Below are 12,377 nucleotides of genomic sequence, written 5' to 3'. Positions count from 1 at the left end.
GGGCAGGGGTGGTGGGCGCGGGTCGACCGGGCAGGTTGGCGGCCCGCCGTGCGGGGTGCGGGTGGCGGCGCTTGGGGAGTGAGGCACGCAGGAGCTGCAGTGAAAGCGGCGCGGTTGCTACGCGCCGCGCAGCCGGCCCCCGTTTGCACCTTGAACTTGAGGTGCACCTCCACCAGCCAGTCTATGAGGATGGCCCGCATCTTCTCATTGACATCCACCTAGGCGATCACATGGGCAGGGGCGCGCGTGCACCAGGGTGCGGGGGGAAGGGGTGCCGTCATGCAAGGGCGGGGGCGGCGCTCAGCCATCCAGGGGCCGTGTGAGCTGCGACGCCACTAGGACGTGGGCGCCCAAACGGAATGGGTCGTCTCGCTTGCTGCCAGGGGTTCTAAGCTGCAGCCAAGTCCTGGGTGCCGCGGCTGGATTGCACGGGCTTGTCCCATAGGCGTCCTCCAAGCGTATCACCTGCTTGCCCATGTAGTCCGCCGCCACCCTGAACCGCGGCTCCACCCGTCGGTAGTAGCGATAGATGTCGTTCACATACTCAGTCACAGCCAGGGGGCTGGCCCTGTCCCTGCCATCGATGTCCGGGAGCGGCGGCGACCGGCAGCGCGCCGGGGCGGCCGCCGCGGCCGACGCCGAGGACGCGTCCACGCGCGCTGCGGGCGCTGCCGCCGCGCAGGGGCCGGCCTGCAGGGCGCGCGCTTTTGAGCGCGTGACGCGCGGCTGGGGTGGCGCAGGGGCCACGGCTGCTGTGTTTGCAGCATGCTGCTGCTGCTGCTGCTGTTGCTGCTGTTGCTGCTGCTTGGACTCACTCCCGGCCTAACATGGGAAGACCAGGTGGATTGCATGCGCGCAGGGGTGTGGGCAATCCCAAGCAAGCGCCCCGGTCTGACAAGCCCTGCTGCTCATATTGCAAGTGCCCATGCTCCACACCCCTGGTGGTACCAATCGGGGCACGTACCAATCGGCGCATGTCACATCACTGCATCAGATGAAGTTCATCTGCTCAAGCTGGTCGCTCGAAGCCCGCACCTTGCAGCCCTTGCCGCCCTGCGCCCCCGCCGCCTGGCCTAAGGAGTTGCCAGTGATGTCTAACAGCGCCCTGCACATCAGATATTCAATTACTGTGGGCTTTCTGGCCCATGGCACGCTGCCAGCGTTGTTGCAGAGCGCGCCAGAGCCACACCGCCTTGCCTGCGTTTGTTGCCGTTCAAGACCATCCCCTTGGCCTCACGGTGGACTTCGGGGTTCTCCTCAGCAGCGCGGGTGGCTGCCCGGGGCGGCATGGCCGCGAGTTGGCGATCTGCTGCCCGCTAGCAGTGTGCCTGTCCTACCGACATGCAGGCGCTTTTAAGACGCAGACATACGTATCAGCACTGATCACGGAGACGGATTGGAGACGCAAAGCGACGACGCGCGCCGTTTGAAACCGAATTCGATGCGCCCGTTCGAGTTTGACACAGTCAAGCATTGTCGGGCATGTTGCGACGGTTCATATCTTATGTGAATGGTGAATGCCTGTGTCAAATCAGTGGCATGCCTGCTGTCCTGACATAAGTGCCATGAAAGCTTGGCCCACAGTCGTGGCCAGCAATGGGCTACTTTGCTTGGGCTAGAGTGGTTCCTGCGCGCACGTTGGCAGCGGGCCTTCGGTGATGGGCACATGCGTGAGTGCCATCGATTCAGTGCCAACCGTATGTTTAGCCAAAGACCACTACATTTGCACTTTTGCTCGCGTCCTCTGGCTCTACTCTACCCTATGATTGATCACAGTCAGCCTACACAATCGACAGCGAGAGTTGACACAGGCACCCATCACCGCGGATCGCCGTATGCCGCCACCGGAAGCTGTACAACACAAGCCGTGCACGCTTCAAGCCGTAACATGGCGAGAACGGGCACTGGCCCGTCTCGTGCTGTGCAAATTGTGTTGTCCCTTGTCCGTCCACCCCGTGCTAACCTCAAGTAAGAGGGCGCGCTTGCGACGCTATTCATTGCTTCAAGGACCCGATCAAACTCACCCGTTTGCGCCGACCCAGGCCGTCATCAACAGGCAGGCGCTGTCGCGCAGAGTACTGTGAAAGTTGAAGTCTAACAGGCCAAAAAGCGGCGCAGCAGCCGCGCGTTTGCAAATAAAAAATGTGGGGGTGTGCGCCGCAGCAACCATGCTCGTTCCAGGCACAGCCGGAGCGCACCCGCCCATACTGCGGCGCGCCGGCGCTGCTGCCACATGGCCGTCTTAACCAGCGGCCCCGGAGCCTCCGTCGCTTGCGGGGCACCAGGATCACAGCCCTGCAGCATGCTGGTGCGGCAGCTATCTCTGCACTCCGCGATCCTGCACCGGGCGGCGTGGTCAGCAGCGGCGGGTGTGTGCGCATGGCCGTCTCCCAGCCCAGCTACGACGTGCACGTGCAGTACTGCAGCCGCGGCCGCCTGCTGGAGCAGTGCGAACGCATCTGGGCGCATGCCGGCCACTCGGGCTGGAACTACCCGTGAGCGGCGGCGCACGTGCGGCGGCGATCTATGGCTCGCGGGCCCCTAGCATCGCCGCACGATCCCCCTCGCAAGATGCAGCAGCACCCCGTCCGGCGGCCGCCCTCGGCACCGCCTTGGGGCAGCGCCCACTCGTCTCCTCCTGCTGCACCACCCTGGCCCTGGCTCACCTCTGTCACCCCTACCTGCAGCCGTAATTCGCGTATGTACACACCTGCATACAACCTGCTGTTTTGACCACCCACGCCCTCCCTTTCTCGCACCATTCCACCCACACCCACGCATCCACCCACCCACCCGCACACACGCACTCGCACACGCGCGCGCTTACACACACACACACACACACATCACACACAAGGCTGGATGTGGAGCTGCAGCGGTCAGAGGAGGACCCACACCGGTGGGAGGGCGTTTACAGCATCCCCGCCAGCCAGCTGGCCAACGCAGTGCACGCGGACGTGCAGCTGGTGTTCAAGGGCACTCACCATGGCAACGTGCTGTGGGACAATAACGCGGGCAAGAACTGGCAGGCGAGGGGGGCGCCGGAGAGCGGAGGGCGGCGTTTCGGATGGCGGGGAGGGGAGGGTGCTCCACATACCAGCAGCCGGAGCAGTGGCTTGCAGGCGGGGCCTGCTGGCTTGCCTCCCGGACGTGCTGCCAGCGAGGCTGCCGTGGCGTCCCTCAGGAGCCCCTTGCATGTGCAGCCTTGCCAAACGCAGACCGTCATAAATCGGTTCCATTACCCCTTACACTAGTCAAGCCGATTAGTCAAGCAAAACAATCGATCCATCTCACCCTAGGTGTCTGTCGAGCTGGAGCACCGAGAGGGCCTGGTGCTGCCCGCGCACAAGGGGGCGGCGCTGCGGTCCCTGGTCAGCAGCCTGCTGCTGCGCCTCGACGCGCTGCTGAGCGCGGGCCTGCTGACGGCGGAGCAGTTTGCGGTGCTGCGGAACAAGGCCTGGGCGCAGGACTTTGGGCTCATACGCGCCTACGACTCGGTGCGCGGCTGGGGCACCGCTGTCAAAGCATTGTTACAGCTGGGCAACGTGCGTGCGCTCAAAAACGATGCACTGCTTCTGGGTGCGCACACATGCACGCGCACGCACAGGTGCGTCACAGCCACGCCTCGACAACACATGGCGCTCGCGCCTCGTCAACGTCCGCCTTCCACCCCCCCTCAACCCAGGTGCGTTGGGTGGCTGACGACCACGCGGTCGCGTCGCTGCTGCTCAGCCGCTTCAACTTCCTGCGGCGCCCGGGGCTGCACGTTGTGCACATCGCGGCGGAGATGGTGCCTGTGGCCAAGGTCGGCGGCCTGGGGGACGTGGTCACAGGGCTGGCCAAGGCGCACCAGCAGAGGTGGGGGCGCGTTGATGCTCGCGCATGGCCTGGAGGTCATGTGAACGGGACGTTGGCGGGGCCAAGGGCGGGGAGGGGGCCGGGGGCGGGCTGCGATGCCATCACGCCAGCCTTTGGGGTGCTTGTCGGTTGCAAGAAAGCGAGCGGTGAAAGCGATCGCCCTGCCACACTCCAGGGGGCGCCTGAGCGGCCCGGCCCATGGGCCCGCCCCTTTCTTGCCATGATGCATGCGTCGATGCCAAACCCCCGCTGCCGTAACGCATCCGTGACATGTCAAACCAACCGCATCCATGATTCCAGCGGGATCCTGTGTGAGGTCGTGCTGCCCAAGTATGACATTTGTGACTACGCGGCCGTGAGCGATCTGCGCATGCTGCGCGTCATCGACGTCGCGTATGACGGCCGCAAAGTGCCAACGCGCGTGTGGAGCGCCGTGGTAGAGGGGTGAGTCCAAGCGATTTGTTTCGTGGTGCGGGCAGCTTGCGTGGGGTGAGAGTCGCGCCGCGGGGCATGTAAGGGCGGTTGGCAGGCGGAGCGCACCTGCATTTTGCCTGATGTGCCCCGGCCAACCATTGTGGAGTCTGCTTACATTTCTCACAAATCAACTTCAAACGACCCTCACCCTATGTTGTGCAGGCTGCCTGTGTACCTTCTAGAGCCAGAAAACGGCTTCTTCTGGCGGCGACGGTGCGCCTCCCCGACCCGCCGCTGGCCTTCTGGTGCATACACCCCAGGGCGCACACGGCACACGCCGAGTCAGGGTGGATGCGAACGGCACGCCTGCGCCCTCCAGCACTAGCCACAAAGCAGTCGCCTCCAAACGACCGCCATCCTCCGGTGCATGTGGCCGACGCCACTGCTCGGGTCCGCCGCTTTCTCGCAGGTTTTACGGGGCCGCGGACGACCTGGAGCGCTTCATGTTCTTCTCCCGCGCCGCCCTGGAGTGGCTGACCGTCAGCGGCAAGCAGCCCGACATCATACACCTCCATGACTGGTCGAGCGCGGCGGTGGTGAGCAGCCAAGTGCTGCCCCTGCTCGGCATGCATCTGGGAATACACGTCCTGGATGGCCCCTTGGAACTGCAGCGAGCTACACTGAGCTCGGTGAAGGAAGCACGGCACCGCAAAACACCACAGAAAGCTCACTCATTGTGTTGTGGCGTCTGCCCCTGCTGCCTGCGCGCGCAGGCGCCGCTGCTGGCCGAGGAGTACCGAGGCCGCGGGCTGTCGCGGCCGCGCTGCGTGTTCACCATCCACAACATCGTGAGAACGCAGGCCATCCCCATCCAACCTGGCAGCCACCTTGCCGCGTCCTCGCTGGCCAAGCGCCTGCCTTTGCTTGCAGCCAGCCGCAGATGCCGCTGCCATTGTTCATGCAGGCGCAGCACTGGTGGACCCCTGCCGCTGACCCCTGCCCTACCTCGTTGCCCTGCCCACTCCCTTAGGCCTTCCAGGGCTGGATGTCCCCCACCTTCTTAGCCAAGGCAAGCTGTGCATTCCGAGCATCCTGTCTCTGCAGCACCCCTGCTGCTCACACCTAGCAAAAACCCCGGCCGCCTCCGCCTGCAGCTGTCCATCTGCAACGTATCGCACTGTGCAAAGACGCTGATGTCATTGTCAATGAGGCGTGTCAAACATGTCAATGAGGCATGCGCGTAAAAAGTTGCTTGGCCCGCCATTTTTTTTTCGCCACCCCCCACACCACACATCCAGGTCGGCCTCGACCCCCAGCGCATGGCCCAGCCGTGGCACATGCTGGACGACAGCCGCCCCGGCTTCACGCCCGGCCAGCACGACTGCAGCCTGCTGCGCGGCGCAGTGGTGTTCAGCGACCGCACCACCACCGTCAGCCCCAGCTATGCCCGGGAGGTTTTCACGCCCGATTACGGCATGGGGGCGCAGGTGGTCGCGTGGGCGAGGGGCAGGGGGCTGGGACTGGCGCGCCAGTGGATGAGGCTGCAGGCTCCGTGACAGTCGAGGCCGCAGACACGCACTTGGGCCTGCATATGGCTAAACCCCTCATGCACCATTCCTTTTGATCAAGCAAACATGAAAGGGAAATCCGCTTTGCCACACACGCTCACTCGCAGGCCATCCTGTCACAGCACCATTACAAGTTCAGCGGCGTCCTGAATGGCATCGACCATGAGTCATGGTGCCCCGAGCACGACCCCCTTCTGCCCGCCCGCTTCTCGGCAGCTTCGCCGAGCGGCAAGGAGACTTGCAAGCGGCGGTTGTTGGAGGAGCTCGGACTGCCATACACAGAGCCGGACTGGGTGCTGCAGCAGCAGCGGCATGGCTGGGGCCAGCAGCATCATCACCACCACCAGCAGCAGCAGCACGAAGGCAACGGGAATGGGTCGGGCGGGCAGCTGCAGCTGCCAAAGGTGCAAACAGGGCGGCCGCTGCTGGTGGTGGTGTCCCGGCTGACCGTGCAAAAAGGGTTGCCGCTGATCCTTCACGGCATCAAGACGGCCATCGCAAGGGGCGCACAGGTTGGCGGCCCGGACAGATGCCAGGGGTGGGCAGCAAGCAGGGCCACTGCGCAGGCGTCTTGCACCCTCGAGCAGAGTGGTGCGCTGATGCGTGCGCTGTCAGCTGCAGCCGCGCGCACGATGACGAATACATGACGGTGCAGTGCCCGCAACGCGTCGTGCAATGTGTTGCACAATGGTGTCTCATATGTCACCCAGCAGCCACCACCCTGCTGGCCACCCTGCCCACCCCCATTCTACTCACCCCAGGTGATTGTCCTGGGCACCGCGTCCGAGCCGGAGGTGCAGCGGCAGTGGGAGGACATGGCGAGGGATTACTGGCGCGGCGGCGACGCGCGGCTGGTGCTGCGCTACGACGAGGGCCTGGCCCACAGGATCTACGCCGGGGCTGACATGATTCTGGTGGGTGCAGGCATGACGCTGGTGGCTGCAGGCATGATGTTGGGGGGCTCGGACGTGCTGTTGGCGGTTGAAGGCATGATACCCGTTGCCGCCTAGGCTGGGGGCTGCGTAAGCGTGCTGGTTGCAGGGTGCAGGCGCGGAAGGTCAAGGGGTGCGGCGTTGTGCAGGTTTGCGGGCTCTAGTTCGAATTCTAGACCGAGCGAGTGGGTGTGGTGAGGCGACGCAAAACCGCGCCCCGGCCGGCCGCGGCCTGCGCGCGACCAGCCGCGTCACAGCACCGGGCCTCCGCCTGATGCACGCGTCGCCTTGTGATGTTGCCGCCCAGTGCGTAATCGGTCTACCTGGTGTCCCCCCCTCGACACACACCTCATCAGCGTCCTTCCTCCGACCATGTCACTGGCAAAACGCCCTGCGGCGCCCACCCCCACCCCCTCAGATCCCCTCATTCTTTGAGCCCTGCGGACTCACCCAGCTCATCGCCCTGCGCTATGGTGAGGGGCGGGGCGCCCGGTGGCGGCCTCCTTTTCTGCTGTCTGTTTGGGCGCCGCCCGGCCCGGCAGCCTACCCCCGCAGCATGCCAGCTCCCTGCATTGCCCCTGTCGGCCTCGTCTGCACCACGGAGGACAAACAGCGCAGTGCACGCATGGTCGCACTGCTGTGCCAGCGCGCCACCCCTCCTGCGCCATCATGCACAACGCCTACGCCCTGTTGCCCCCGCAGGCACCATCCCCATCGTCAACCACACTGGCGGGCTGGCGGACACGGTGCGTGACGTAGCCGACAACCACGTGCCTGAGCACGAGCGCAACGGGTTCGTCTTCAGCGGTGAGCCGGGTACCTCTGCCAGGGGTGCAGCCTGTGTATGTGTGTGTGCGCGCGTGCGTGCGCCCGTGGATGCAGTCCCTGAAGACGCCCCCCCCCTTCATGGGGAAGGGCTGGAGGCGCCCTCCCCTGCCAGCGGGCCGCCCCTCGCGCCACACGAGCGTGCCCGCCCTGCGGCTCCTCATACAGGCAAGCTGCACCTTGCATGCGCACCTCCGGCCTCGCGGCGCCCTTGCAGCGTCCGTTTTCCTTCCGCCGTGGCCACACGTACCTCAACCCCTCCGCCAACTGACCCTGCATGCTCAACTGCTCCAACACTGGACCCGCCACAAGGGCGCGAGGAGCACCGCGTGGAGGCGGCCGTCCACCGCGCCCTGGACGCCTACTACACCGGCCACGACTGGTGGCGCAGGGAGCTGGTGCCCCGCGCGATGCAGCAGGACTGGAGCTGGTCGCGCTCCGCCCAGTCGTACCTGGACCTGTACCGCAGCTGCCTGGGTTAGTCACGACCTGCGGTATGTGTCACTTGACGGATCCGCGCGCCATCAACGGCGCGCGGCTCGCGTGTGTCGATCGTGCATCGGCTACAGTCGGTCGGCTGTGTGCTATTCAGTTGAATATGGCTGGTGTGTCAGTCGGTGAGACGCGGCGGCGGCGTTTGGGATTTGGGATTTATGCAGGAGGCTTTGAACTTTGGGCTTGGGATTTGGGTAGGATGCGAAGAAGTGAATGAGGTCGGGCAGTCCCCATAGGGGTGTCCTGATGCAGGGTGCAGCTGCTCCATCATGAAACGCTGCTCGTGATCTGACGACTGGGCTTGGCAGAGGCCATGCGTGTACATGTGTATTTGTGTATGTGTGTGCATCTGTGCGTGTGAGGGTGCGTGCGTGTGCGCGCGTGAGAGAGAGAGAGAGAGAGAAGAGAGCATGTGTTTGCGCTGCGCATGTGCGCGCGTATGCCGTGCCAAGAGCATTGCTTGCCAGCGACGCGGACGCCCGTCGCATGCACATCTTCGTCCTCTTCTGCACTGCATCCAGCCTATCTTTTCGGGGGCCGCGGGATACCTGCTGTTTGGGATGGGCCCAGGGCCTTGAGTGTTCATCAGGTCGCACCATGTGGTGCATCTGGCGGTCTGCGTGGTCAACGTGCTGGACATTGACCAAGCGTGGCCCCAGCCGGAGTCCACCTTACCTTCGTTTGAATCTGCTGCAGAGGATCTCTTGGGCTCCATGTGGTGTTGGCCACCAAGCCAGCCGTGGCTGCCCTGCACGTGCATCAAGCCCGCCTTTGTTTACTTGGAGTTTGCTGCGAAAGCTCGCATGGCCTGAATGCGCCGTTGAATCAAGCCGACCCGTGCTTACCTGCTTGCAATCCATCCGTGCTGCTGAGGCAAGCGCTTTATACCTGCAACATCAGCATCTCATCACTCCGGGCAATGCAGTACTGCCAACAAGTGCAGGGGCACTTGCGCAGGGATCGTAATATCAAAAATGCAGGCGCCATAACGTTGGCGCGCAGTGGCCAATGGCAGTGAGGAACATCTCAATAAGTGGGATCACGACTCACAACTGGACAGCAGGTCAGGTCAAGGGGTGTTGAATCAAGCCAGCCAGAAGGCAGGATACGGCGGGTCACAATGCGCCGTCAGACATATTGGGGGGAGGGTGCGGACGCAATTTGTTGTTGTGTGGCTTGCAGCAACAGGCGGGTTCTCCCAGGCACAAGGAGGGGAGCCAGGGGGCCGCCCAGGGGCCAAACATGGCCTGTGGCGGCGACGCACTCAGAACGCTCCTCCAACCACGAGCTTGCACACCTGAGAGGGGGGCCAGCGGGGCAGGGGGATGAAGTCAGGCAGAGACCATATGGAACATTGGCCTGGCTTCTGCGTGTTTTGCGGATGGCTGGGGAGCGCCTGGGTGCGCAACTTTGCAGTTGTTGCAGTTGGATCACTTTTGTCGCATCCGCCAGACGCTGAGAGCCTTGCCTTGCTGCTGCCTCTGCTGCTGCATGCGGTGGACCGCTGCCTGCACCAGCTCCCTCCCGAGCGCAGGCCCACCGGCGGGCACAGCATGACTCAACAAGATACCTGCAAAGCGAGGCAGTGCCCGTCCCTCTTCTCCACTGCTCTCAACACTCTCTGCCCCTCAACCCCTGATTGAAATCAGACCCAGCTGCTGCCCCCCTCGCCCCAAGACCCACCCGGTCCCCTGCATGTGCCCCAAGAGGCCGTTCAACCGGTCCCGACAAAACCCTAAACTTCAAATCCCGCCCGAACCAAAATTCCTCCCTGGGGGCTCCCCACGTCCGCGCCCACCATGCAGACCTCCCCATCGTCGCGGCACATCTGGCCCGTCCGCAGGTCAACATCCAGCTTGACACGCGTCCCGGCGGGCGACCCCATGAACGGCCGCCTCAGCGCCACGTCCGCCGCGACGACGCCGCCCGCGCTGATCGACGAGACCTCAAACAAGCCCCCGTCGCGCGCCACGTCGCCCGCGCCATACACAATCGAGTCGACCCACGCGTCCCGCAGCGCGCGGCGGTCGACGGCCGCCATCACGCGCTCGCTGAAGACGGCTGATGTCAGCAGGGGGCGGGTCAGCAGGGAGGAGCGGAACATGGTGTTGGCGAGGATGAAGGCGTGCAGCTTGGCGCGCAGCTCGTCCAGGCCGAGGCGGTAGGCCAGGTGCAGCATCGGCTCCAGCTGGGCGGCGACCTTTTGGGGTGGGGTGGAAGGGGCGCGGGGCGGGGGCGATTATCGCCGGCGCCTCCGCTTTGGCATGGGAGTTTGGTAGCCTGTCGCTGAGTTTCAGGCGAGGCAGCGCTTTCATGGCAGGTTTTGCCAAGATAAGAGGCTGTACTGACGCCGGCGACGGCCGGGGCGTGGTGCTGGCGCCGCAATGGTGCGTTCGGCGCCTGCCGCCTGGCAGCCAGCAGGCCCGGAGCTCGTGCCACAGGGCGATGCCTCGTTCCTCTTCCAGTCGTCGCACACAAGGCCCTGCAGCGGCCGCACCTGGGGGCGAATTACTTTGAACGCGGCCTCCTGGGGCATGGGAAGCTGCCTGATGACCTCGTCGCGCGACACTGCGGAGATAGGTGCAGCGGCGGCGCAGTGCGATCATGTTCGTGGGGTCAGACTTTGTCTTGTTCTTCGAGAGCAGAACATGGCTGTGAGAGCAACAACAGCCGTCGAACCTGAGAGGAAGGGGTGGGACGGACTGCCACACTTGGTGACGACTGCAAATCCCTGCAAAGTGACCAAGCGGCTCGGCATCCCACCAGCACCCGAATCCAACAGCGGCAATTGCAGGACCAAGCCGCCCCGGCCCGCCTCACCCGTGCACTCTATCAGGTCCCCGCTGGGCAGGCAGCAGTAGCCGCGCCCATCCAGGCTCAGCTGCAGCTGCTCGCTGCCGAGCTTGACGCGCAGCGCGTCAAACTGCCCGCGGCACCGCTCGTAGCACGCGCGCACGACGCGGCCGCTGGAGCCGACGGCGTCGGCGAACAGCAGCAGCGCGGCGGCGGGGACGCCGCGGCCGGCATCGTCCGGCGCCAGCTCAGCGCCGTCGTCGGCGTATGAGGTGGGCGAGGCTGCGGCGCACAGACGGTTGGGCCGCAGCAGGTCGGTGTGCCACGGCAGCAGGCTGGGACGGGCAGGCCCCTTGAAAGGCTAATCATGCTCGCAGACGCAGCGGAACAAGCGCCGCGGGCCGGCGGGGACGGGGGCGGCAGCTGGGCGTGCGGCGGTGCGCCGGGTCGGTCGCAAGGTAAGGGCGCACCGTTATAGACGACCTCCACCCACGCCACAACCACGTCCCGCGACACGGGCTCCCCTTCCACCAGCACCCCGCTCAGGTCCCAGCTGTCCCCTGCAGCGCGTTGGACAGTCGCAACGGGGCGCTCGCTCAGCGCCGCAGGGCGCCACACCCCGGCACAGCGCGGGTGTGCGGGGGCACGCAGCATGGCTGGCAAACCCCCAAGGCTTCGCTGTCTTGATCTTCAGGTCAACCGTGCGCGCCCTGATTGACTTTGATGGGGTGTTGGTTATAATGCAATCGACCAGTGCAGTCATGCCCAGAGGGATGACCGCACATCGCCCGCGCTCGCCCACCTGGTGGCAGGCCCTTGACGCAGCTCGACACAAACTGCAGCAGCTCCCGGTGCGCTGGGACCGAGGAGCCGTCCAGCAGCCGCAGGAAGAGGGTCGGCTCGTCCGCGGCGATCGCGTCGAGCAGCGTGCGCCGGCGTGCGCGGCTGGCGGAGCGTGACAACGCTGCCGCGCCTGCGGGCCGGGGCCGGGGGGGCGCGGCCGCGCGCATGGAGCGGTCGCCTGGGTGCAGGCCAGCAGGGGCCATGCGGCACCTAATGGCCGCTGCCAGGGGTTCGCATGCAATCTTTGTACAGACGCGGACCGTGCCTCAGCCATTGACGCACCTTCCGCTGCTCGCCGCTCCATCGCTGCTGGCGCTGAGCTGTGACGGCGGCGCTGTGATGCCCGCGGCAAAGTACTGGCAGTCTACGGCAAAAAATCCGCTATGAGATACAATTAAGAATCACGGTTCTAAGGTCCTTGGCGTTGTTGCAGCCCTCCGTGAAGGCGGCCAAAGTGAGGTGTCGCGGGTGAGTTTGCGCTTGCTGAGCGTAATTAAACAATGTATGTTGTAATTCAGCACATTGCAATCTATCCAGCATAGATTCTTGCGTTGCAGGTTGACCAATTTGCAAGCTGAGTGCACCCAGTTCCCAAGATCACAGTCTGCGAGGTGTAGCTTACGCACATGTTTGGTCGCAGCTCGTAATT

At 64.7% G+C, this 12,377-nt stretch overlaps 2 protein-coding genes across 2 annotated transcripts; one reads left to right on the top strand and one right to left on the bottom strand.

The window, feature by feature from the left end:
- Nucleotides 1-2,302: 2,302 nt before the first annotated feature.
- Nucleotides 2,303-8,079, top strand: MNEG_1287 (hypothetical protein; the record flags this gene model as incomplete). The annotated part of the gene is made up of 13 exons (XM_014050238.1): nucleotides 2,303-2,308; nucleotides 3,300-3,497; nucleotides 3,686-3,858; nucleotides 4,159-4,302; nucleotides 4,495-4,545; nucleotides 4,742-4,868; nucleotides 5,046-5,120; nucleotides 5,571-5,759; nucleotides 5,948-6,352; nucleotides 6,602-6,754; nucleotides 7,191-7,245; nucleotides 7,475-7,579; nucleotides 7,910-8,079. The coding sequence occupies 13 exons, from the start codon at nucleotides 2,303-2,305 to the stop codon at nucleotides 8,077-8,079; spliced, it is 1,851 nt and encodes a 616-aa protein (XP_013905692.1).
- Nucleotides 8,080-9,356: 1,277 nt separating this feature from the next.
- Nucleotides 9,357-12,032, bottom strand: MNEG_1286 (hypothetical protein; the record flags this gene model as incomplete). The annotated part of the gene is made up of 7 exons (XM_014050237.1): nucleotides 9,357-9,389; nucleotides 9,879-10,292; nucleotides 10,590-10,660; nucleotides 10,913-11,167; nucleotides 11,356-11,445; nucleotides 11,688-11,858; nucleotides 12,011-12,032. The coding sequence occupies 7 exons, from the start codon at nucleotides 12,030-12,032 to the stop codon at nucleotides 9,357-9,359; spliced, it is 1,056 nt and encodes a 351-aa protein (XP_013905691.1).
- Nucleotides 12,033-12,377: the final 345 nt, after the last annotated feature.

The sequence above is a fragment of the Monoraphidium neglectum genome (assembly GCF_000611645.1).
Source record: "Monoraphidium neglectum strain SAG 48.87 unplaced genomic scaffold scaffold00125, whole genome shotgun sequence".
NCBI lineage: Eukaryota > Viridiplantae > Chlorophyta > Chlorophyceae > Sphaeropleales > Selenastraceae > Monoraphidium > Monoraphidium neglectum.
Note: the sequence above shows the minus strand (reverse complement) of the source record. Positions and strands in the feature narration are given on the sequence as shown.